This window comes from Myxine glutinosa, chromosome 12 (genome assembly GCF_964187855.1).
Source record: "Myxine glutinosa chromosome 12, kmMyxGlut1.1, whole genome shotgun sequence".
Classification (NCBI taxonomy): Eukaryota; Metazoa; Chordata; class Myxini; order Myxiniformes; family Myxinidae; genus Myxine; species Myxine glutinosa.
Window position 1 is genome coordinate 31,115,756 of NC_136272.1, and position 25,498 is coordinate 31,141,253.

The 25,498-nt window shown below is 45.5% G+C and overlaps 1 protein-coding gene across 1 annotated transcript in view; it reads right to left on the reverse strand.

Moving 5' to 3' along the window:
* LOC137438002 (protein FAM117B) overlaps positions 1-14,947 on the reverse strand; it is a 162,015-nt gene extending 147,068 nt beyond the window's left edge. The window contains exon 1 of the mRNA XM_068132842.2: positions 14,596-14,947. Within this exon, the coding sequence (XP_067988943.1) occupies positions 14,596-14,854 (259 nt within the window). The 5' untranslated portion in view covers positions 14,855-14,947. The remainder of the gene's footprint in view (positions 1-14,595) is intronic.
* Between the last annotated feature and the right edge of the window lie 10,551 nt (positions 14,948-25,498).

Sequence of the window (25,498 nt, forward strand, 5' to 3'; positions counted from 1 at the left end):
CAAAATGTTTTTACACCTTCCAGCTTCACGCCGTCTCCAAGATCCAACTCAACATTTCCTCCATCTGCAGCTCCCTCTGTGCACACCTTACATTTGAATGTAGCTGCCACACTGGTTAATGACCCTCTCAGACCACTACATTTTTGATGAACCGACTCAGCGCACATTGTACATTGAATTGAGTTCACTCCGACACCCTTCCTACACACAGCACGTGGCCACTTCCCAGTTCTTTCCACCTCACCACATGCTTTACCACTTGCCATCACCTTCGTCTTTCCGATATTCACCTTCAGACCTTTTGTCTACATACATTCCTTCCACTTGTTCATCTTTTCCTTCAGTCCATCCATACTTTCCACAATCAACACCAGATCATCTGCAAACAACAACTCCCACGGTAAACCCTCTTTTATGTTCTGAGCCAGCACCTCCATCACAGCTACAAATAGTAATGGACTTAGTACCGACCCCTGATGCACTCCCACCTTCACCTCAAACTCACCACTGTTCCCGTCCTTCGTCCTTACAGCTGTGCGCGCTCTTTTGTACATTGCCATCACTACTCTGATCAACCATTCCTCCACTCCTAATTTCCTCATTGCCCATGTCAATACTTTGCGTGGAACCCTATCGAATGCTTTCTCCAGATCAACAAACCCAAGAAACAACTTCTTCCTCTTCTCCCTGTACTTCTCCTGCAACTGCCTCACAATGAAAAGCGCGTCTGTCGTTCCTCTTCCTGGCATAAATCCAAACTGCATTTATTCGATCTTCACTTTCTTCCTTATCCTTCTCTCCAACACCCTTTCCAATACCTTCATTCCCTGCTCCAATAACTTTATCGCTCGGTACGAGCCACACTCTAGAGGGTCACCTTTCCCCTTGTATAGAGGGACGAGGGTACTCAGTTCCCAATCCACTGGAATGCGGCCTTCTTTCACCGCCAGATTACAGATCTCTGTCATTCTCTTCACACCCCAACTTCCTGCTGCCTTCAACATATCTCCCACAACTCCCGTCGGCCCTCCCGCTTTTCTACTCTTCATTGCTTTTATCTAACCCCCGCTCTTGCAGGGAAAATGGCCTTTTAAAATGCCTGTTGCTGTTGTTGTTGTTGTTGTATTGCTTTTATCGCTTCCTCAACTTCCTTCTCAGTTATCTTCTCTGCCAGTCCTAAAACTGGGTTACTCTCTATGTTGCCATTCCATTCATTCTCTGTATTCAACAGCATTTCCATATATCTTTTCCATCTTCCTTTAATTCCATCTGGGTCCACAACGATTTGTCCCAATTCATCCTTCAAGCAACTCACCCCCATCACATCACACATCTCTTTCGCTATCTGCTTTGCAATCCTGAATACTGCTCTCTGACCCGCTTCCGAATCCAAGCGTTCTACGAACATTTTCCTTCATGCCTCCTGCGCCTTTGCTACCTCTTTCGTTGCAGCCTTCTTGGCTGCCTTATAACTTTCATGCTCTGCTGTTTCTGCTCCCGTGCCCTTCACCTTCTGCCACTCCTTGAACTTCTTCCTCTTCTCGTCAATCCTCTTTCCAACTTCATCATCCCACCACCATGTTTACGAGTGCCTCGGTGGTCCTTTTGTCCATCCACATACCTCACCAACGGCTCCCAACAGACTAGCTTTCATTGACATCCAACCACTTTCAAGCTCAACCACATCATCCTCTACCCTACTCAGCCTCTCTTTTAATGCCTCCCTTACTGTCACCTCTTTCAACCTCCACACCTTCATTCTCGGTTTGTACTTCACCCGCCGAGCTCTCCTCGCACCTTTCACCCTTATGTCGCAGACAACCAAGTGGTGCTGTGAAACAGCCTCCTCCCCCGGGATCACCTTTGTGTCCCGGAGGTGCCCCCTATCTCGCCTACGCACCATCAGGTAGTCAACGGTTGTCGTCGACCCACCTGACGTGTATGTAACAAGCTTATTATCCTCTTTCTGGAACTGAGTATTACAAATCAGCAAATCAGCTCCATCAGCAAACTCCAAAATCCTTTCACCTTCTCCATTTCTCACACCATATCCGTAACCCCCATGAACTCCCTCAAAACCATCCATACTCCTTCCCACATGTCCATTTAGGTCTCCTCCTACCACAACAACTTCCTTATCTTTCACGTTTTCCATCAGCTTCTCTGTCGCACACTAGAACTTGTCCTTCTCTTCATCGCTCCGACCAACCTGCGGAGCATATCCCGAGATGACGTTCACCAAGAGCTTTCCAATCATCATTTTCACCATCATCAACCTATCACTCACTCTAGTCACACTCACCACACTGTCTACAAACTCCTCAGAAAACAGGACACCAACACCATTCACGCCCTCCAGGCAGGCACCCTTGCCACGCAAACTTGTATTTCTGTCCCTGCCTACCCTTCACCATTCTCACACCACTTCCCTTCCATCTCATCTCTTGCACACAACATATGTCCACTCTTCTTCTGACCAATACTTCCACCACTTCTCCTGATCTCCCTCTCATTGTCCCTACATTCCATGTCCCAAACCTCAGAAACCAATCTCCACTTCGGGCTGTACCCTGCCCATATGTAGTTGTAATTGTCATGGTTCTCTTTTTGAGGCAATGTTTTTATGGCCGGATGCCCTTCCTGACGCCAACCCTCTTAGTCGTCTCTTACGACATGCAGGGATACGGTGTACCTATTCTAATCCAGGGTACACACTGGGAACTTAAAGCAAGAACCTTAACCTGTAAGCAATTGAGAGTAGTTTCCCGACTGCATGGATCATCAGCTGGGCACTGTTCTTCCTCGAGGTTTCGATCCTTTCAGCCCAGGTCCTCTCCAAACGGCGGATCCACAACTTCGGTCATGGATCCACATCAATTGATGGTAAATCAGTAGATCCACAACCTCAGTTGCATCCAGGCAGTCAGTCAACCCATCAATGCAACATCACTTATTCGAACTTTACTCGCAATAGGATTTAATGTATTTATCATATATTTACAATAACAATAACACTCTCACTCTCACTCTCACTCTCACTCTCACTCTCACTCTCACTCTCACTCTCACTCTCACTCTCACTCTCACTCTCTCTCTCACTCTCTCTCTTCTTGAATGCCGATTGTACTGAATTTGAATCTTCCTTCCTTTGGTGGTACTTTATGGGATATCGGAGTTGATGTGATGGCGTCCCAGACAATGGCTTCTAGGTTTATGAGCTCTTCACATGCGTAGGGCAAGGTGGCGGCGATGTTAGGCAGCATATCTAGCGAGGCGAGTTAGGTCGCCGGCAGTCCAACACAGGTGGTCGATTCACCACTCAAATCACCAGTGTCCATATGCTGGTAGCTCAGCAGAGGTGTTACACATTTGTGCGACGGCTGTTTCTTCCACTTAATTGTGGGAATGGCATCCTCTCTCAATTGTGGCGAATAACCACAAGATATAGCCATCTGTTGTTTCATAACAGTTCTCTGTAAAATGTTCCAAGCACAAAAGCGGCCATTTTGTAGGCCCCATCCACACTCGGGTATTTCGAACAAGCCTCGTCCAATTTCTGACAACCTCGGATCTTTTGGCCATTGGTGTAGCATGAAACCATCTCGGTTTGTATTATTACAACAACCAAGAACACATCGACCCGGCATGTTTGTAGAAATTCGAAAACTATTCGCCTGTTTGAGTTAAATCGTTCATTGGTGTTATCCGTAGACAATACAGAAGTGGCGGTCGTTTTCACTCACTGACGTCATGGCTAAATGTGAAGAAGAGGACTGACTTTTAATCAGAAAATTACCCACTTTATAAATTGCAAAAAAGACATCACATCTATATTGTAGGGCATCAGCAGGATAGATTAGTATCAAAGTGGTCTGAGTGTTTGGGTTCCCCTTTAATCGCTTTTCTGTGCAGGTTTTTCCCTTCATTGGCACCAGCTCATCTGCTCACCACTCATTTTTACCTAAACAGCCATCGGGCAACACAGAATGCTTAGTGAGCACACGAACAAAGGAGAGATTCATCAAAAGCAACAACTCACACCATCAAATTACACTTGGAATATGTCTTTCAATCCTGACGAATCTTATGCTCACTACCTCTCTCCGAAAGGACCGGCTAGCAAACCCTCCCATCTGATTTCTTAACAATCCTCTTGAGGAATTTCAGTCACTCAAACTCCTGGGTCTCACTCTCAGCCATGATCTTTCTTGGCCAAACCACATTTCAAAGTTAGCCTCCAAAGCCAGTCACCAACTGGGCATCCAGCATTGCACAAAGTCCTTCCTTGGCACAACTGAACTCCCTTCTACCTAAAAGGTCTTCATTCGCAACTTGGAGTAATGCTCTCTCTCCCCGAGGCTGGCACCCCGGTCTCACACCTTGCTTAGCTTAATACCATCAAAACCAAGGCCTTCAAGATTATTGGAATGTCCCAAGATGAAGCGGAGTCTTTTCACATTGCAGACAGGTTGGTGGTCTCTGTCTTCTACCGCCTCCTTTCTGGTCTTACTTTTTCCATGCTTTGTCCTGCAAGTTTTCTGTAGGGTGCACGTCGTCCACCATCAACCCCATTATGGTGAAATTCCAAAAATCCCGAATCACTACTCTCGCCACTCATTTGTTCCTCTTTCTCAGACCTGTGGAATCAACTCTTCAATTCTCTTCTCCAAAGTGGAACCAAATTCTCTTCAATCTCATTCTTCCCTCCAGGTCTTCAAGACAATTGTTCACCATCTCAGATCATCCCACATCCAAAAGCATATTTTCTTCCCCCATTACTCCTCCCAACCCCAAAGCCAATCCCCTTACAAATTTGCAGTTTTTCCTTCGTGAGAGTTTGCTTGTGTCCATTTTGTTTGCCCCATGTGTCTTCCCCTACCCCTCATTTGTCCAAGTCTCCGATTTTGGCCTTCAATCCTGCTGTTAGTGTTTCCCCCTGTCTCTCTGTCTACTGTTGTGTCCTGATGTGTTGAGTGTACAAGCTCTTCCACAAGCCTTGACCTTGTATACGAAAAACAAAACAGGCTTAGCGGTCACTGAAATTATTGGTCCAACATTCAAAATTGCCTAAATACGGTCGGTCGCTTTGGCCTCGTCATGTTACAACCCACCAGACTGCAATGATGAACAAATCATATCACTGCAGATCAGTGTACACAAGGAGCTGCAAAAGAAGAATGCAATATAAAAGTTTTGTTCAAAATGTTATCTACATACTACGTATACAAATAGAGCATAGTTATTGAACGCCCCTTACTCCCTTCCTTCCCAATACATTCCGCTTCAAACACAAAACAACAATATCAAAAGTTTTCAAGAAATGTGTCCACATTGCAGAATGTAAAACTGACATTCGACGTTCATGGAAGGTTGAGACAATGTTGTCAACAAGCGTTACGCCTAGGTCCCCCGTCGGTAAAGTGATGTGAGTTGACAAAGTGGAAGACGCAAGGCGGCCATCTTGGATTTTAACGTGGCGACCCAATTTTCAATAGCGTTCTCCCTTATGCGTAGATACACCCACACACCAGATTAGAAGTTGGTACTTCGCTTATTTTTCAAGATATTCCGCTCACAAGGTTCAGACATACTTGGCGTCAGACATACATGGCGGCGGCCATCTTGGATTTTGACGTGGGTGGACCACCCACACACCCACACACCACCACCCACACACCAAATTAGAATTCGGTCCTTCGCTTACGCACGCACGGACGGAGGGGAAAACCATAGTCCCCCTTTCGCTCCGCGGTGCGACAGGGGACAATTACTGAGTGAAGAGGAGAAAAAGAGGAGACCGCAAGTGTTTTACATTTATTTGCTCCTTACGTTACATATATATTTGCCAAACAATAAGGTCAGTGGTGGCTCCATTGTCAAAGAGAACTAAAGTGCATTCATTCATGACAACTTTCCACAATTCCGGAAGCTTGTGACATGCAGACGTGCAAAGTGGCATCATGGCACCGGCATGCTACCCAACTGTAATTTCACTCTCAACACCGGTCATGTCAATACCTACCTGCACAAAACGATCTTTAAAATGTCATTCTCATAAACGCAACAATTCACTATTTATTTATTTCTTTCTTTCTTTTTCGGGCATTTCATCTCATTCTCAAAGAGATAAACTTGTAAAATGGGTCGTGATGTCCGGATGTCTGTCCATCCAGCCATCTGGCCGTTAACTTTTTGCTATTTTTGTTACTCCTCCCTTATCATCCACTTGATTGCTCGGAAATTTGACATATGAATACAAGTCAGCAGCCCACACAATTGCTCGGGATTTGATATTTCAATTTCAGATAATGGGGGCACAAGGGAGAGAGGGGGAGTTACCCCCAAACTTTTAATCCCTACTCGTCCCTTATTTACCAACCTATTGCTCTGAAAACCGATACAGCCCTTCTACTCGATGGCCCGTACAATCGCCCAGGCTTCCATTTTTCTATTTCATATTTTTCGAATTTGGATCATGGGGGTTCCCAGGGGGGAGGGATGGTGGTGTGCGGGAGGGAGGGTGGTTGCCCCCCGAGCTGAAACTTCGGATCCCTACTCGACCCTTATTTACCAACTGATTGTTCTGACACCACATACAGCCCTTCTGCTAGAAGGTCCACAGGATCGCTAGATCTTAGATTTTTCGATTTTGGATTAGGTTCAGTCGCAGGGGATCAGAGGGCACCCGTGGGGGAGTGGGCAGTCTGAACTACAACCTCGAGCTGACCTTCAGCCCACTTGGGGCTATTTATTAATTCCTGGAGTATTTCATTCACACTAAAGTAGATAAAATGAAATAAAAAGATTAAATACTGGCCATTTTTATCACCTCTGCCAGCAAAAGTGGACGAAGATTTTGTTTTCACCGAAGTCTGCATGTGAGCAGGATATCTCAAAAAGTTGTGGACGTATTTGGACAAAACTTGTTGGACAGGTTCAATCTGTGGCATGGAAGAATTGATTCGGTTTTGGCGACGATCCGGATCCGTTTCCGAGAATTTTCAAAGTGATCCTTCAAAATTGTGTGATACGGTTAAAGCAATATATAGCATGAGTTTCAAAAAGTTGTGGATGAGTTGACTAAACTAGGTGGATGAGTTGGTTTGGTGACAAGAACAACCGATTAAATTCTAGTTCAGGTTGGAATCGAGATCCGGCCCATCAGTGGGATCCAAAACAAACTGTTCAGCCTGGTGGAGGTTTGCGCTCTACCGAGTATCGTTCTAGTTTTAACAGTGATGTACAACAGAGGGAGGAATTTGTACAGATACCACATGAAGGATGAGGACATCAAGAGGCAAGTGTTCTTAAACGTGATTTGCAAGGACGGTAAGATAAAACAATGCAGTTTTACATAAATTACAAGGACAATGCACAATTCATCTAGTCATCCCCAATTCTGACCCATGATCTTTATTGCCCCCAATGTTAACCTTTACTAACCCAACCCTCTTACTTACTAGTTTAAGAGTTTCCATCCCTTCTCCCTCTCCTCTTTTCTTGTTCGTTCATGCCATTGACGTTTGTCCCACTAACAGCTCCACCTTGCTCCCGTAAAGGAAAGAAAATACAGACAATGGACAGATACATCGTTTATGGGATTTCATCTGGGATCCAAGCTAAGTGATCAGATGGGAACACCAAACAACCCAGACTTGAGTAATAGAATTGGACCTGGAAACGAGTCACAATCATGATGTTGGCAGTGGGGAAATGGGAAGGTGAGAGAAACTCTTATCAGCAGTAATACCTCGTTTTCAATTTCTGACCAGATGGCGCAGAGGTGCTCACCTTCAAGTTATCCAATCTGGATTTTGATTCCGGACCAAACAATAAACTGTCAAACTGATACTTCAAAAGCAGAGTGTCGCATCTCAAAACGCGGTCCCTCAGAAGGATGTCAAGTCAGGTGTCCTGTCTGCTAGTATATGCCGGTGGATGTTAAAGATCCCAGTGTCTTTCATGAAGAGGCGGCAAGTTATCTCCAGCCCTGAATTTATTATTATTTTTCCCGTTTTTTTTTTGTTTTTTTTTTACAAATGCCTGCCCAAAAAAAAAAAAATCACCTTCAGTCAAGCATCAACCTTGGCCAACTGGGTCGTGAAAGACTTGGGCTGGAAACTTTCTCTGGCCTTGATTGGGGGAAACTTTACTTTTCCTTTTCACTGTCCTTTACTTTTACTTTACTCTTTCATTCCTCTTTTCTCCTGCCTCTGGAACAAACTCCCTCACTCTCTTCAATCCCACTCCTCCCTCCAGGTCTTTAAAACAGCTGTTCACCACCATCTCTTATCTTCCCCCATCCAAAACCTTGATCTTTTCTACCCCCGTTAATTCACCCCAGATCAACTTTTTTGAAATACCAACTTCTTTCCTGGAAGTCCTAGCAGTGACCATGTGTTTTATGCATCTACCATTCCCCACCCCCCTTCCCATGCCTCCTCCCCCCAAGCCCTCTCCCTCCCACAGATCTACCGATGTCCCTGCTCTCAAATGTTGTGTTTGTGTGCTTTCCTCTCTCTCCCCATCTTGTCTCTCGCTCCCTTTATTATATGTTTTATGTGTCCGTTTGTTTTTTTGTGATTAATGTTAGCTCTTACACGAGCCTCGATCTTGTATACAAATAAATAAATAAAATAAAATTAACGTCAGACCTGACATCAGACCTTGCCCAGATGGACAGCTGAATTCGTTTGTGGAGCCTTCATTTCAAAATTAAACAGATTATTCATCAACACATTACACTCGACTCCAGCAGAGATTATTTACCAACAGACTTGAGGACTTGTCATTTCATTTTGTGCACGTCCCAATTTCATAACACCATTCTCACACGAGCAGTTCTAAAATTTCATCTCGACAAAAGATTATTTGACATTGCCTTCCCTTCCTACTCGTGTCCAATAAAAGGTTATACGGGCTGATGGAGCCAGCACTGCTTGCATTAATATACGGAGAGATTAAAGAAAATACAATTTACATTCCAAAGTGTCCAATAAACATGACTCCCTCGTTAGGGTTAGGATTGTTAGGGTTAGGATTGTTAGTGTTAGGGTTGTTAGGGTTAGGGTCGTTAGGGTTAGGGTCGTTAGGGTTAGGGTCGTTAGGGTTAGGGTCGTTAGGGTTAGGGTCGTTAGGGTTAGGGTCGTTAGGGTTAGGGTCGTTAGGGTTAGGGTCGTTAGGGTTAGGGTCGTTAGGGTTAGGGTCGTTAGGGTTAGGGTCGTTAGGGTTAGGGTCGTTAGGGTTAGGGTCGTTAGGGTTAGGGTCGTTAGGGTTAGGGTCGTTAGGGTTAGGGTTGGGGTGATGAAATTAGCATGATTGTTGATGCCAAACAGAAAACTGCAGCACCACCGGAGAACCAACAATATTTTCTTGGAAAAGGGGGTTTTAAAAGAATGAAATAATTGAAGAATATCAACACATCAGTGGGCATCGTGAAAACCACCTCATAGTGCAACAGCGGTCCATAGACACGAGAAAGAAACTTGTCCTGTGCAGTGGCCCATTATGAATCCGTCCATTGCTGGGTTTACAGAACGGTGACAAGGGCAGCTTGCCCCCAGGACATCACACCCATTTTGGCATCAGAGTGGTCCAAACTGGTTTGGAAATACAGCATCCTGGGCTCCAGGAGGTAAACATCTCAACTCGATTTACTTTGATCAAGTTGTGCGTCTCTTTCACAGCACAAGATGGCAACAAAAGCAGTACAAAAAGAGGCAATGTTCCATCTGTGGCCTGGGAGAGATGACGAGAGGAAGAAATCGCCCGATACAGAATTATCGGGAGGACGGAAGAATCGATAACTGCCAAAAACTGGCTCGAGAGATTTTGCACCACCGTCAAAATGACAGGTCGAAGGGGGGACCAAAGGAATGCATTGTCCAGGGTGTTCATTATAAGAATGTTCGAGTCCACCAAACGTGCTGGATGCTGTTGTGGTGTCTGCACTGTTGCCTGGGAGACCGCGAACGCCCAAAGGAAATCGAGCGGGGCCGTGACCCGGTGGACAACATGCTATCGTGTTTTGCTTAGCTTGTCCACAACACAAACGGCAGGACACCACAAGCCATCCCGTCCTACAGTAAATGTCAGGGCTATTCGAGCCCCGAAGAGGTAAACGGGGCGATCCCACATCGGGGGAGCAAGCAAATTGAGGAGAGCACATGGAGGTAACCTTTCGAGGTCAGTACAGCTTTGGTGTTAATGGCATTTTCAAACGAAATGTTTGAGCGTGATACGGATATTTGTTCAATGAGATTCTGAAGAGGAATCTGAACTTTGAAACGTTTTACAAAACCCAGATCATGCAGGATAACCCAGTCGATTTCTCAACTGCTCATGTGTACACTCTCAACGTATTCCCCGCTTGGAGGATGGAAAGGGGAAAAAAGTCATAAATATGTGGACAAACTTTTCATAAGAGTGAATTTGGATATAATAAAACTTTAGATATTTGTTTTTTTTTTTTGGTTTAAAAAAAAATATATATATATATATATATACAGAATCGAGGCTCGTGAAAGAGCTCAAGAAAGAGTTTTAGTCAGGTTCACAATGTTTTTTCATTCAAAATTTTTGGAGATTAGTAAAACTATACATTTTTGGAATATTCAGAGCATGAGGAATCCAAAAATTAATGTTGGCATTTGCGTAGATACCTTTGCGAAAATGACACTCAGGACAGTGATGAAGATCTGTAAAAGCATATTCCTGAACGGTGTAGAGCGAGTAGATCCTGTGTATAGGACTTATAGTTCAATCTGATACCAACAAGGCTGCTTTCTTGCTTTATAAACCCATACCTATAACTTCAAAGGACTTGCAATATCATGTATTATGTAATACAGTTATATCACAAATATAAAGACAATGGTTTTCAATTACCTTTGTTTGTTGCTTTTCTAGAATCCTGAGCACTATTTTGAGGCCTTTATTGGATTCCTTGACCCAGAAAACATAGGATTAGCATATTTAATTAAGTTTCTAGGTTGACTAGAAGCCGAGATAGCGCAAAATATGTATTTTATGGCGGCCATTTTGAAAATCCAAAATCTGTCTGTGCAAATGCCAACATTGATTTTCGGATTCTCCATGCTCTGATGATTCCAAAAATGTACAGCTTTGCTAATCTCCCAAAATTTTGAACGAAATTATATTTGTTAACATGGTGAACCTGACTATTTCGTGCCAGTAAAAGGGCCGGGAAGATGAAACTTTCGCAACTGCTCTCGATTGCTAAGGTCGTGGACATCCAGAGCAGTTGATAAAAGTCTCGTCTTCCCAACTCTTTTACTGGCACGAAACAAACTCTCCATACAACCTAAAGTTTTATTACATGAGCTTTTGGTTGTTTTTGGGTTGTTTTTTTTGTTTTTAACAGTGATCTAAGACATTGCTCAGGAGCATTAACCAAACACGTTACGGACAGGGCAAAGATTTGAGAAACAAGTGTACTTTGACTTGAATTACAAGGACATTGCTGACAACAGACAAATCAACACAGTACAAAGGGATTTGAACCCAATATGTCGGAACCCTAAGCCAAGTGCCCAGGTGGGAACACTAAACCAGGCCAACAGTCTCAGACTGTGGATCAGAACGTTGCCATTTAAAAAAAAAATGGCTCGGAAGGCTCAGAGACCACAGAGATGTGGAGGTGGACCGGGTGCGAGGGAAGAGAAGCATCTGAAGCTTTGTGTCCTCCCGAACAGACTTCGTACAACTGCCCTCGGTGATCTGCCCGGGACTCTGAAAACCCACAGCTGTCCCACGGTTACGTGGAGCACGTTTGCTGCTATTTTGTGCATTTTCAATTTTGAAGGAACCCAGAGCAACCCCGGTGAAGGTTTGTAAAGCTCAACTGCTCAGGGTCATTTGTCAACGAGCTTTTCTACGCACACTCGATCAATTTGTATGCTCATGCGTGTACACTTAAAAAGCAGACACGTAAAATCGAAAGCCTAGAGGCACATGCATAAAACACGACCTACAATACACGATTCCTTGCAGACGTTTCCACGCCTCAAGGTACAAGATAGATGGCTGCCACTAGCTCAAGAAATGCACGATGTTCATACAAGGACTTTGACGAGTGGCACCATGCCATCAATGGGACATAATTTGCCATTCTTGACATCAGAACCAGGGTCGTCGGGCCGATCGAGCAGGTATCTCGGGATCCGTGAGGCAGAACATTGCTTGTGTCTCGGGTCATCAAGAACACCGCTTCCACGACCCAAATAAACATCTTCAAAGCAAAACATGGAAATGGTTTTGACATTCTCCTCCACCACAGTATTCTTTTCCTCCTTCCCCTTCAACGTTTTCTTTCCAAACTCGATACACAATGCGTACGTAATATGTAGACGTCCCATTACGACGTAGAGTTCCTTTCAGTGGTCATTCAGAATGAACTAGTCTTGCTAGTGAAGGACAGTGTTGATCCGCATTAACAGGTAGAACGATTGGTGACAACAGGAGATGCGCTGACCGCCTTGGGAAGCAAGGAAAAATGTGACATTTCAGGCTCCCAAGGAGGGTTAACACCAGAAATGCAACTCATCACATCCTGGTAACAAAACTCCACGAACGCTCTGCCCAATCCATCCATTATCATACAATTATGGCCCGGGGCATAGACATGGTTTGAAGAGCTTTGGGTGTAAAAGTTGCACATTCTCACAGGGAAAATTCACAGGCCACAGCATGATGTTGCTACTCAACCCACAGGCATGTGGGTGCAGGTCCATCGGATCAAGCTTCACACCCATGCAGGCAGAGCAGTGGAGCACAGCACACCCCAAACATGGCAGTGTGGTGAACCAGGCCCAATTTATCGTGGAATATCAGTTTCCGGCAAGCGTAATCCCAAGAGAAGTGTTTTCGTGCGGCTTCCAAAAGCAGAGACAATGCACCACTCATAAAGCCTCAGCAAGAGGGTGCTTTGCAAGGGTCAGTACCTTATTGAGACCCTAAAAGAAGAAGCTTTATTCCAAGGTATGGAGTTGGCAATGGCTTATTCGGATTCAAAGTTGGACACAATAAGCACAACTACGCGAGAGACAGACTGGTCTGCCATTAATCACCTCTGCTCTCATGTACTCGGAACGCCACTCACAGATGTCCTTCTGTTCAAGACAAACAGACCAGTTATGAAGGAGACTTAACAAGTCCCCTCGGTAGATCCAGCGAGCCATTTTAAACCCACTCAACACCAATCCGAGATCTCATCTCAGGCCTCATCAATAACACCGAGCAGTGTTTGGCTTGCAGTCGGACGGAGTCATTCTCAACCCTGTACAGTCTGCTATAGACAGCTCAGAGAAGGACACATTCACGTCTGCACTTGCACAGACACCTCCTTATGGGACCTACAACCAACAGCAAGTGTCAACCACAGATCACCCTCACTGGGGCCTCCGCAGGCCACAAAGCCAGCAAGTGGATGTCACAACTGCCAATTCATACGCACATCATTATCTGCCCATCTTGGCCGGATACTTTGAACCGACCTCCACGGCTGCTCCGCACCACATCTCCCGAAATGACCGACCAGCAGTTACTCCCTCATCAGCCGGACAAGGCAGCACAAAGGAATGTGCTCGCTCGTCCATGCGAAGCCTTTCTCCATCTCAACTCCTGCGAACCCTCGCTCTCAATCGTCGGTGGTTTAGACACTTCATGCACAAAGCTTATAGTGATGGAGGAGGTGCAAGGGGATGGAGTGATGGAGTGATGGAGGAGGTGGAGGTCGAGCATGTGAAGCTGGAAAGTGGAAGGTGGTAAGGAAAGGGGTTTGGGGGGGGGGGGGGCAAGAGAGGAGATGTGGGTGTGGGTTTAGATGATATTGTGGGGTGGTATGATGGGTTGGGCTAAGACCTAAAGAGCATTTCGTACAAAGATCGCTTGGTAGCAACCCCCCCCCCCCCCCCCCAAAAAAAAATTAAGTGGGGGATAAGAGGGGATAATTATCGGAAAATCCACCCCAACCCCCCCCCCCCCCCCCCCCCCCAACATGGATCACTTTGTACCGTACATCTGCATCCATTGGACTGTACGAGCTAGAGTGGGCACACAGACACAATGGTGCTATAAAGGGAAACAACCGTTAGGATCGAGAGACAAGAGAATACATATCCTTGTACAAAGCACAACAGTTCTGCTTTGGGAGTTCAGGGAACGAGGCGATGAGCCAAGAGGCAGCGAGCCAGGATGGGGAATGGCAGCAAAGGAAAGGGCACCGAACAAGAGAGAGAGAGAGACTGGCTATGGGACAGCCAAGGGGGCCGGGGGTGAACGGCGACAGACAACAAGCAGACACGGCGACAGACAATCAGACAGACATCCAGCGCTGCGAGCCTTTGTTCGCGTTGTGCTCGGAAGTGGAGGCAGCAAGAGCGTTACGTGTAATGGAAGCAACGCGTGGACGGAGCCGCGGACGACGAGGCCGAGTGAACGTGGAGTTTATTCATTTCATTCCTCGTCCCGCAATTAATTTTTACGACCAGGCACGGCTCGTACACGGCGCTGAGGTGATTGTGTAACCGTGAAGGGACGTCGGGGTGTCGCGCTCACACACTCACGGACAAGCACCTTTGCACACGGGCGAGTTGGGGCTCCGGCGCTCGGGCGAACCGCGCAGCTCGGGAGATCGCCGTGAATGGCGAGCGCGGTGCTCCGGTGTGGGAGACGGAGACGCGGCGAGTTTCTGAGGGCCCGGTGCGGCGCTCGGCCGGCCGGGGCTCGCCGCGCCGTGCCTCAGCTGGAACGGCACCGTGGCGCGCAGCGGCTGCGGCCGGTTCTGCTGCGGTGGCGACGCTGTCCGCCGCACTCGAGACACTTGAGACGACATGGCTCTGAGGCTTACGTTCCTGTTATTTCCTGTCCTTTCTATCTATCTATCTATCTAAACACGTGAAACACGCACTGTGCTTGCTCCATGAATGAAACGCCAACACGTTGCGTTTGGATTAAATACCCAGGGCACGGCGAAGCCTCATTCGCTGGACACGCCTGTTATCGAAACGTCATCGTAGCGGCGCACGGTGATTGGTCGGCTCGCTCCGTCACCAAGGGATCTGGACGCGCCGTGACGTCGCGCCGTGGCGACGTAAACAAAGAAACGTGACCGAGTCACGGGCAAGTTTAAAGGGCTCGTCCCACGCGGAGTTTCGCCCCGCACGTGTTCATTTGTCCATTATATGGTATATTATATCGATTGGCCATGGTACAGGCACACAATGACATGCTATTTTCCAAAAGCCTGCATGGTGGGGTCTTTCACGTCCACGGGTCCACCAACTCATGCTGGTACACGGGACACCAGAATTAATAATGTAACCTTTAGACCAGAATGAAATGAATGAATGCGTTTTAAAGGATTCAACAACAGAGAGAGTTTAACCGTTTTATTTTAGTACAGTTCTGTATTAGCAGAGTGGCCACCCCTGGAGGAGTAAAGTTTACGCATTACTTGCTGAAAAAAAGTATAGTCTGGATTTTACAAGAAGACTTTAGATGTTTGTGTGGTGTAATCCTAAAAGGTTTTAGATGGTCTAAAGGTCCAAATGGTACGTTCTAATGGTAGTTAGGGTCTAATTAAAGGATCGAAGTGGTCGAAAGGGTCTAATCTCCAAGCATGTAAATGTCTAGGTCTCTAGGAGGTCTAAAGGCATAGATACGTGTCTAAAAAGGAAGGGTGTAAAAAGGTCTAAGGGGTCTAAAGCTTTAAATGGTCATGGGTCTAAACTGTCTAACATGTCTGAAGGGTGTAAGGGGTCCAAATGGTGTTAAGGTCGAAGGGATCTAAAAGGAGTCAAGGGACTTCGGGGTGTAAAGGTCGAGAAATCTATGGGGTCCAAAGGTTCTAAGGGTCTAAAGAGTATAAAAGCTTTAAATGGTGAAGGGGTTTAAAGGTGGTGAAAGGGTCTTAAAGGTAAAATGGGTATAAAGGGTTTTGCGGGTCTATGTACAGTGATATTAGGTTTTTTAGGGTTGTAATGGGTCTATAGTGTCTTAGGGGACTAAGGGTGTTCATGGGTCTAATGGGGTCTAAATGATCTACAAGGACTTTGTGGTTTTAATGCCTAAGGGTTCTTTAGGGTCTCAAGGATCTTAAGGGCCCTAAGGGTTTTAAGGGTCTCGGGTCCTATGTGTCTTAAAGGCCTTAGTGGTCTTGAGAGTATTAGGGGTCGAAAGGGTCTTTCGGGTCTTAAGGGTCTTGGGGTCTTAGGAGGTCTTAGAAGGTATTGAGGGTCTTCGGGGTTTTGAGGGTCTTAAGGGTGTTTAACGGAATTAATGGTCTTGTGAGCCTCAATGGTTTGAGGAGCCTTTGAGGGTCTTAAGGTATTGAGTCTCAGGGGTCTATAGGACGTAAATGTGTAACAGCGTCTGAAGGGTCTTCAAAGGTCTAAGGGGTCTCAGCAGTTTAAAGGGTCGAAAGGTTTTAAAGGTATGTTCCAATAGTACGTAATTCATAGACGTACGTGTAGTCAAGGGCAACTGACATTCAAACAGTACGTAATTAAGAGACATATACCGAGGCTTTGCGGACGACTTCACATCTTCACGGACAGACCATACATTTCATTTTTATTTATATAGATAGACATTGGCGTTTCCCCTTTCTCCTGATGTTCCCTTTGTTATGTTGTGCCCTGATCGGTTCTGTGGCCTAGCTCTTCCACGAGTCTAGACCATGTATAACAATAACTAAATAAATAAATAAAAGGGAAACTATCCACTGACAAGCTTCTGGCTCCCTGTCCGTCAACAAGATGAAGAGGTTGTGAATGTGAGTTTTGAATAACTTTATTTACTTTCCTTTCTGTACATTCTCAACTCGAATCATTTCTCGCCAGCACATACACATGGCGCAACAATTAATTCTCGCGCCCTTTTCCTTAGCGGAAAATTTGTTGCAGTCCTCCCAAGGCCACTGCCTCATCTACCTCCCATTCAAACGAAGCAATTCCATCACCCTTGACAGGTGAGCGGCAAGTTCATGCCCCTCCCCTCTCTCAGACAGAACTTTAGCACAGGCCCCCTTTTGCCCAATCAAACTGCGATGCGATGTGGAGACTCAGCCAATCACCACCAAGGCAGGCGGTGGGAGGGGGGGGGGCGTCCCTGTATGCCTGGACCATTGGGGGGGGCCTGGTAGCTGTGAGATGAGAGGGAGAGAGTCAATAAAAGATGAGACGCAGCTGACGGAGTGGAGAGAGGAATCTGAGAGAGTGCGCAGGAGGCGAACCTGAACCGTCGAGCATTGGGGCAACCATAATCACAGCCGGGTTGTGGAAGATGCGTCGGTGTGTATAGAAGCTCCCTCACTACCTCTTTCTCACCATTATTTCTCACCCCGTTTTCCCACACTTTCTCTCATGTCTTTTGGTGTCTGGATCCAGTTGCTTTGAGGTGCTAACTAATTGTTTTAAGGACCTGATGGCGGTTATATCGTGTAGGGGATACTGGGAATGCATAATGCTTGTATATTTGTGAATATTGCTTGCAGAGCCTTTCCTAATTTCTCCTGCCATTCCCAGTTTAAATTCCCCATCCGCCATTTCTTCTGCCAATTTCCTGCTTGTGTAATAAATCGATGAAAAAGTTGATATCGCGTCTTCATTTATCCTGCTTGGATTTGATCTGAGTCAGTGCTCCTGCGGTAATTGGCCCAAGTTATTAATTGGTGTGTCACATAACACTCGTTCACTTGGCCAATTAATAACCAGCCACCGGCACGGTTTCCCATTTGCTTCATTCACCTCACAGGTATGGTAAATCGACTCTGGGCGTGAAGATCCGGCCAGAGGCGTGCTGGAGACAGCCTTTTGATCGACACACCGGGGTTTCAATGTTATCCTGGCCGTGTCTGCGACAATGTAATGTGCAATCATAGAAGATTATCAGGACCGACCTGCTAAGAATACACATCCCCAATTCAATAAAATTACTTAGTTGATGCTTCCACGGTAAGAATTTGTATGTCTTACGTTGTGTGACACAAAACAGGCCGTGGCATTTCAGTATCTTTCTTTACACTGGACCCATTTGAAGTGACCAGGTATAAATCCACTGTTTCTTTAACGAAAGTGCCCGTGGGCTGTAATAACATCTGAACGCCGGCCTTGACATGACTGCTCACTTTGAGAAGGTCAGAGTTTGGAGTTCTGGTAGCCATTTGCATGTTTCCTGCAGGATTACAGAGTTTCACTCATCCCCCTCTCAAAATCCGTCCGGCGATGCCCGCAAGCAAAAGACCACGTACGAGTCATCCAATTGCCTGGCCAAACAGAATTGTCACTCTCTATGCAGATGTAAAGATTCATCTCCAAACTAAATGTTGCAAAAGCCCATGAGGCTGCACTTATGAGGCTCCACCAAGAGGCTCAAAAGGAAAAAGACTTTGAGAAAAAAACATTTGTTTGCCAATTATTTTATCAATGTAATAATCTTACAACATGATGCAACTCCTAGAAACGTGGAATTTCACAATCCTTGGGCAACAGATCATTTGCAATGGGATTATTTTGCACAACACTGATAGATGCTGCCCTAGTATTTGAAAGGTTTTTCTTTTGGATGTAAAGTTGGGTCTTGTGGAAGAGTTAGAACATAGAACAGAACAGAAAGAAAGCAGTTGTAAAGCAGGGGAACGCACCAGCCGCAGGGTAATGGGACACTTGGAGAAAGAATGGGCGATGGGGAGGAATGAGATGATAGGGTCGCCGCAGGAAGATTACAGGGGGTGAACAAGCTGGACACAAGCTCAAACACAAAGGTCGGCCTGTCGTAGACTAGGACGAAGAACATATTTTCTAAAACAACAGATTCAAGGTTGAATGATGCCGACATGATGTGCAAAAGGAATATAAAAACAAAAGCAGGATTCTTTTTCCTAAAGGATTTGCAATAATTTAAGAGTTCATTGACTGAGGCCTGCCTCATGGATATTGCATCCAGAAATGGTCTCGTTCCAGATGTTTCCTCATATGAAGTAGCTTGAACTCTTCGATTTGGGCTTTACGTCCTCACTGTGTCGCGTCGTACTCGATAACGCGTAAATTGAGTTTTGCTCGGCTGTGGATTTAACAACCATTCTGTATTTTATGTTCACAAACTTCAGTACAAGTTCGTTGCCTGGGGGGCGTGATCATGATGAAACGCGACAGGCCGGAAGTTGAGGCATGCGGGCTGACATGGTCCAATCAAAGTAGGCCTGAATCGTTCCTTTTGATTTGCAAACGGAGACCGAAAACAGCCGTAGCTCAGAGCAGGCTTTGTCTGGCCAGTAAGCCTTTGGTTGGCCTGTTTTATCTCCACACTGCTTATAAATTACAAAATGGCCACGCATCAACTTGAGGCCTGAGGCCCAAAATAATTTACTGATATTTACGTTCACATATTTCTGGAGACATTCTTCATGCAAGTCGACGTAGCGGATCGCATCACGTTTGGTATCTTCACAGCCCAACATAATAAATTCACTATCCTGTTAATAGTTTCGATAGAAGAGTTCATCGACTGAGGCCTGCCTCATGGATGTTTCAAACCCCTTCTCCCAAGACTAGAAAACTCAGACTTACCGTAGCTATAACAGGCCCGACAACAAGACGGCAATTCACGTTTCAAAAAGATCTTATTTACTCACATGTCCCTTCGAAATGAAATTGACCCCCATTTTAAAAGTGTAACTCTTGGCTAATTGCAAGCACAATAACGAGAACTGACAAGCCTCCGGAATCTGTATTTGGGCCTGCAGGCTTAGGTCGGCTCTTTGGGGACAACCAAATCCCTTCCAGAAGTTTTTGGAATGGGACCCGACTTTGAATTTAAAGGTGCCTTGATTTCATCCTGACAGCACTCTGCGGTCGTGAAATCGTGCAGGCACCAGGAAGGCCGCACGCGTTCGCGAAGCTCAGATTCACGAGGGCAGTTTTGGTTGAGCCGCCGAATGGGTAACCGACACCGAACCAGCCACCTTTTCAATGAATGGTCGGGATTTGATGAATCGGCGTAATGTGAGGACGTACGCCGGTGAAGCGAGTTCTGTGTATTTCTCAAAGCTTTGTATAACCTTAGCCCATATTCCCAGCTTAGGGCGCAGACTGTACACAAGGCCTGGGCTCACACAGGCCTCAGTGTTCGCACGGTTCCAGTCAAGGTACAGCTGCCTGGGCCTTCTGTGGTGATTTCACACCTGACAGCTGCAAAGCTGTGTGGGCCTCAGACATAGACCTGGTTGGCATTTTTCAATGGGAAAATTCAGCAACATCTGCAAGGCCTACATAGCCCAAGCATAAATCTTTACCATCACTTGTAATAATAATCTTTACCCTACATCACCATAACACAAAGGTAAAATTGGAAGCTGCAGGGCAATTTTGGTTTCATTGAGACAACCTTCCATTGATAAACAACTCCAATTGTCAGGCTGGTTTTGACAGAGTCTAGCATTCTACTGTTTGAGTAGCCAGTCCTTCTGTAAAATGTAACCACTTCTGTGCAAGATTCCCGAAAGGTTCTCGGGCAGAATCTGCTTCGCCTCAACAGCACTCGCTCCTCTGCAGAGCCGTGTGCCTTTAAATTGCGAATGTTTATTGGGGAATTCATCATTCCGCAGTGAATTGCATACAAGATGTTTGAACGAGAGAGCATGTGCGGCAGCTTGACGAAATCGCTCGGCGAACATGAGAGCTGACAATGATGAAGGGCAGTCCCTGCGGGCAGGCATGGTCAGGACCGCAGCATCTAATCCAGCCGAGCAACCCGCATCGTTCTCTGCCGCTTTCCTCTGTGCAGACGACGTTAGATAAACCTGCCTTGTTTATCACGACTTTGGCACCCGCAGCCATTGCTGTATACGAAAGAAGAAGAAGTACTGTACTCATATCAATTTGCCTTGAGAGCACTTCATAGTCGACCATGATGTGCTTGGCACAGCATGTAGACCACACCTCAGTGGGACAGGAAGATTAACCTGGGCAGGCAGGATACCTAGAGATACGCACAATTGCCTCTGAGCTGTCCACCCGAGGTCCAAATATCGACACAGCTACAACCATTCATCCTGGTATTTCACATGCAGGGCCCAATGCTGCATACGAAGGAAGAAGGCGGGTGGTCCCCTTCCTGAAAGGCATTAGTGAGCCACCTAATTCACCACATTGCAGATTCTCCTGAAATAACAACCTAGTTTTCCAGAGGATTCAAATCTGAATCCTTAATACTGCTCCCTTCAGCCATATTTGAAGCCATAGCCTCTGGGATACCTGTCCAGCCAATTCTGAAATGAATCATTCGAGCAGGAAACTAGAATGGTCAGCTAGGCTGAACAGTTTACGTTTTGTATCCCACCGATAGGCCGTATCTGGATCCGGACCTGAACTAAAATCAAAATGGCTTGTTCTTGTCACTTACCCAACTCATCCACCCAGTTTTGTCATAACTTGTCCACAACTTTTTGAGATATCATGCTATATATCACTTTTGGCCCCATTTCTCAATGGTGAAGAATCGCTAAAGATTCTTTGATTCAGATCCAGATCCGGAACTTTTCCAAAATCTGGACAGTTCCTTCTTATCGCACTCCCAACATGTCCAGCAAGTCCATAACTTTTTTGACATATCCTGCGCACAGACAGACAGACAAACAGACAGATAAACAACCCAGATAGGAGTGAAAAGATAACCTCCACCCACCTTCGGTGGTGGACATAACGATGAAAAATCTTGAAATGTGAGAGGCGACAACGTCATAATAAATGTTGTAGCCCGGGTGTTCACATTGGGGGCAGCGGAGGGAATGGTGAGCAGGAGGGTTTTGATACCCAGAGCAAAAATTGTAGATTAAAAAATGCAATACACAATTCGTGACTCCAGCACAGTGTCATTGAAAATGCTTATTGAAATACAGGTGTCGAGGCTCATGGAAGAGTAACATACCAGTTTTTTTTGTTTTTTTTTGTATACAAGATCGAGGCTCATGTAAGAGCTAACATTGATCACAAAAAGACAAACTGACACATAAAACATAAAACATGATAAAGGGAGTGGGAGAACAAGATGGAGAGCAGGGGCATCGGGAGATCTGTGGGAGGGAGAGGGCTTGGGGGGAGGAGGCGTGGAAAGGGGGGATGAGTGGGGGGGAGTGGGAGAGGTAACAAACACATGGACACTGCTAGGACTTCCAGGAAAGAAGTCGGAATTTCAAAAAAGTGGATCTGGGGTGAATTAACGGGGGTAGAAAAGATCAAGGTTTTGGATGGGGGAAGACAAGAGATGGTGGTGAACAGCTGTTTTAAAGACCTGGAGGGAGGAGTGGGATTGAAGAGAGTGAGGGAGTTTGTTCCAGAGGCAGGAGAAAAGAGGAATGAAAGAGTGAAGGTGAGCAGAGAGCCTAGATTTTGGCAGTTTCACCATAAGAGGGTTGCTGGCAGACCTTGTGCGACCTGTTGGAAATTTTCGGGGACAGAGCACAGAGAGAGTTGGGGGAGCAAGGCCGGAGAGGAGCCGGTAGAAGACAGAAAGACCAACAACCTGCCTGCAGTGAGTGAGTGAAAGGTTGAAAGTGAAAAGTGAAAAAGTGAAAAGTGAGTGAAAGGTGAAAGGACCAGTTCTTGGAATTATTTACATTTGGATGTGGAAACTTGAACAACCTGCACAGTATTTCGTTTTATTGAGAGTTGTCTCGATATCTTAGCAGTTTTCAAAATAATGAGCAACAATAAATAAATAAATAACTTCATCAAAATGGTGTTCTCAAGGGTGTCAAAGTGTCTGCAACATTCAAGGAGCTAATCGAATGATGCACTTAGTTGCCTAAAGCTGTAGGTCATATTCAAGGAGGTGAATTGATTAAAGAAGCTCAACTAACAGTATCGGTGACATCGATCCTTGAAGGACTTTCCTCCTTCGAACCTTCCCCCGGTCGATGGGCTCTCAGTCAATATACGAAACGTTAAGCATTTGATTCGAATTTCTTGTCCGCCATATGCAAGAAAGAAAGAACACCCCGAGTAACCACAGACCCAGAAGAAAAATCATGAAAACACCCCCAAATATACTGCAAAGTAATATTTATTTGGCTTTGAGTTGCTTGCTTACTTTGGGGTCCATATTCCCCGAGGTCCCATATGAATACACCATTTCTCCCCAGTAAGCAATAATTAAAAGTGTCTAGTGAACTAACACAATTTAATCAATGTTCCGTAAAACGTGATGGACAATAATCTTCCACTTTGTTTGGAGAAGATGCAAGTTGCTCCTCGAAATGTCAAGAGCCATTTCGTTTTGGCGGTTTACACTTAGGCACATCTACTTATTACGTACACATATGTTGCGGAATTTTTGGACGTCCACACCCTCCAGTATGCACTATGGACGCATTGATCTGAAATCGCCATCACTTGCATACGTAATAAACATATGGCCCCTTATTATCTGAGCAAATTCATGAACCTGCACCAAGTCGCAGCTTTTCAAAGAGAGACTGATACACCATTTGCCAATAAGCCAAAACAGGGGAGGGTAACCTGTTTTTGCTCGTCTTCCATTCACAAAATCAGCTCATCTGCCTTTCACTATAGGATAGTTACAGGTAAGATGTCGGATGTACGCGAGCACCTGGGCTGAATAATAACTCGCACCTCTAATGAGAATGTGGGATTGTGGGAGTGTGACGCCATCTTTCTTTGGGCAAAAGGATTGTCTAGAGAAAAGGAATTGTGAAGAGCTTTTTCCAAAAAGAACACTTGAGCCCGTTGATCATGAGACAGCCCCAACATTGTACCAGTTAATAGGATTCCTCCTATTGGAGGAGAAGAAGATTTTCAAATCAAATGACTTCAGCCAATTGAGGTCCCAAGTGTCACGTCTAATGAAGGACCTTCTCGCAGTACGAGATTGCTCAAATGAGGTGGAGACAGACATCCAATTAAATGTTCATTCACATTTGGTTATGGGTTTCGAGTGGTCGTTAGCTTGCTGCCAGCTTTATGCTTTCCTAAGGAACCGGCTGAGGCTTCAGACATAATATTACCATAACATACACTTGCGAACAGATAGAAGACTCCGACATAGAGAAATAGTTGGTTCGTTTTGTTGTTTAATCGCCGTTTCATCTTCAAAACGGCACCGTGACTTGCGGTCGCTTGTTGAGAACGTGCCCACAAAGGTTGTTTGGTTGCATAAAATTGTGGTGCAATTATGTATTTAAAGAAGCTCGAAGATGAGAGCAGAGGCGAGACCAACTTCAGGATTGCTTGCTGTTCATTACTCAGTCGGAATCAGAATGTTTGGACCCCATCGAATGGGAAGGGGGCTTTCTGATGGAGAATTTTGCCATCATTTTTAGGAAGCAGTGAACCTTTTTTTTTTTGCATACAAGATCGAGGCTCATGTAAGAGCTAACATTAATGACAAAAACAAACAAACGGACACATAGGACACAATAAAGGGAGCGGGAGATAAGATGGGGGAAGCACACAAGTGACAAGTACAACATTTGAGAGCAGGGACAGCGGGAGATCTGTGGGAGGGAGAGGGCTTGGGGGGAGGAGGCGTGGGAAAGGGGGGGGGGGGGGGTGGGGAGGTATAAAACACATGGACACTGCTCAGACTTCCAGGAAAGAAATTGGTATTTCAAAAAAGTGGATCTGGGGTGAATTAGCGGGGGTAGAAAAGATCAAGGTTTTGGATGGGGGAAGATAAGAGATGGTGGTGAACAGCTGTTTTATAGACCTGGAGGGAGGAGTGGGATTGAAGAGAGTGTGAATGTTTGAAGACTTGAAGAAGAAAGGGGTTGAGGACTTGATGTCACATTTTACTGTTTTATCATTTTTTTCTATACATGATCTTGGCTCATGGAAGAGGGGAAATGCCAATAGCAGGGCAGAGGGAGAAGGGTCCTTATTCTCTGGGTTTCTTCTTAATTGTGCTTCTTTTTGTTCCTCTGTCCAAAGAAGTCGCCCGTTTTCGCATTTGAAATGCAGCTTCTGGGCCAGTTTGTCTTTTCCGTAGATAGATAGCCTGAAGAAAGAAAAGATCGATTTTTATGTGAAAAGACTGATTTACATCAGTGAATCAATGATGAAAGGTATTTAAAATTGAAATTGTATGTCACGTTTGCCAATAAAATCATACCGGTGTGACGTGAAGTCCACGCCAATGGCGCGATAAAAAGTAGTGCGCTATAGCGGCGCAGCAACAAAATGCACTACATTCGCATAAATTAAGTTGCGAGTGCGGATTCCCACCATTGGTAAATACATTGTTCCTCCACACCAGGAAAAACGTTCTTTCACATCAGGAAAATGTTGTTCGTTTCAAGCAGGCTTTCATCACCATCGCAACATGTCGACCCGCCAATTGCCTAACACAACGTTAGGCAAGGTAGGTTTCAAAAACATTCGGGGCATTAACACATCAGTTCTGTATGGCAGTGATCTCCCGAATTCACAATTAAATCTAAAAATCTGTAATGGAATCCTGCAGT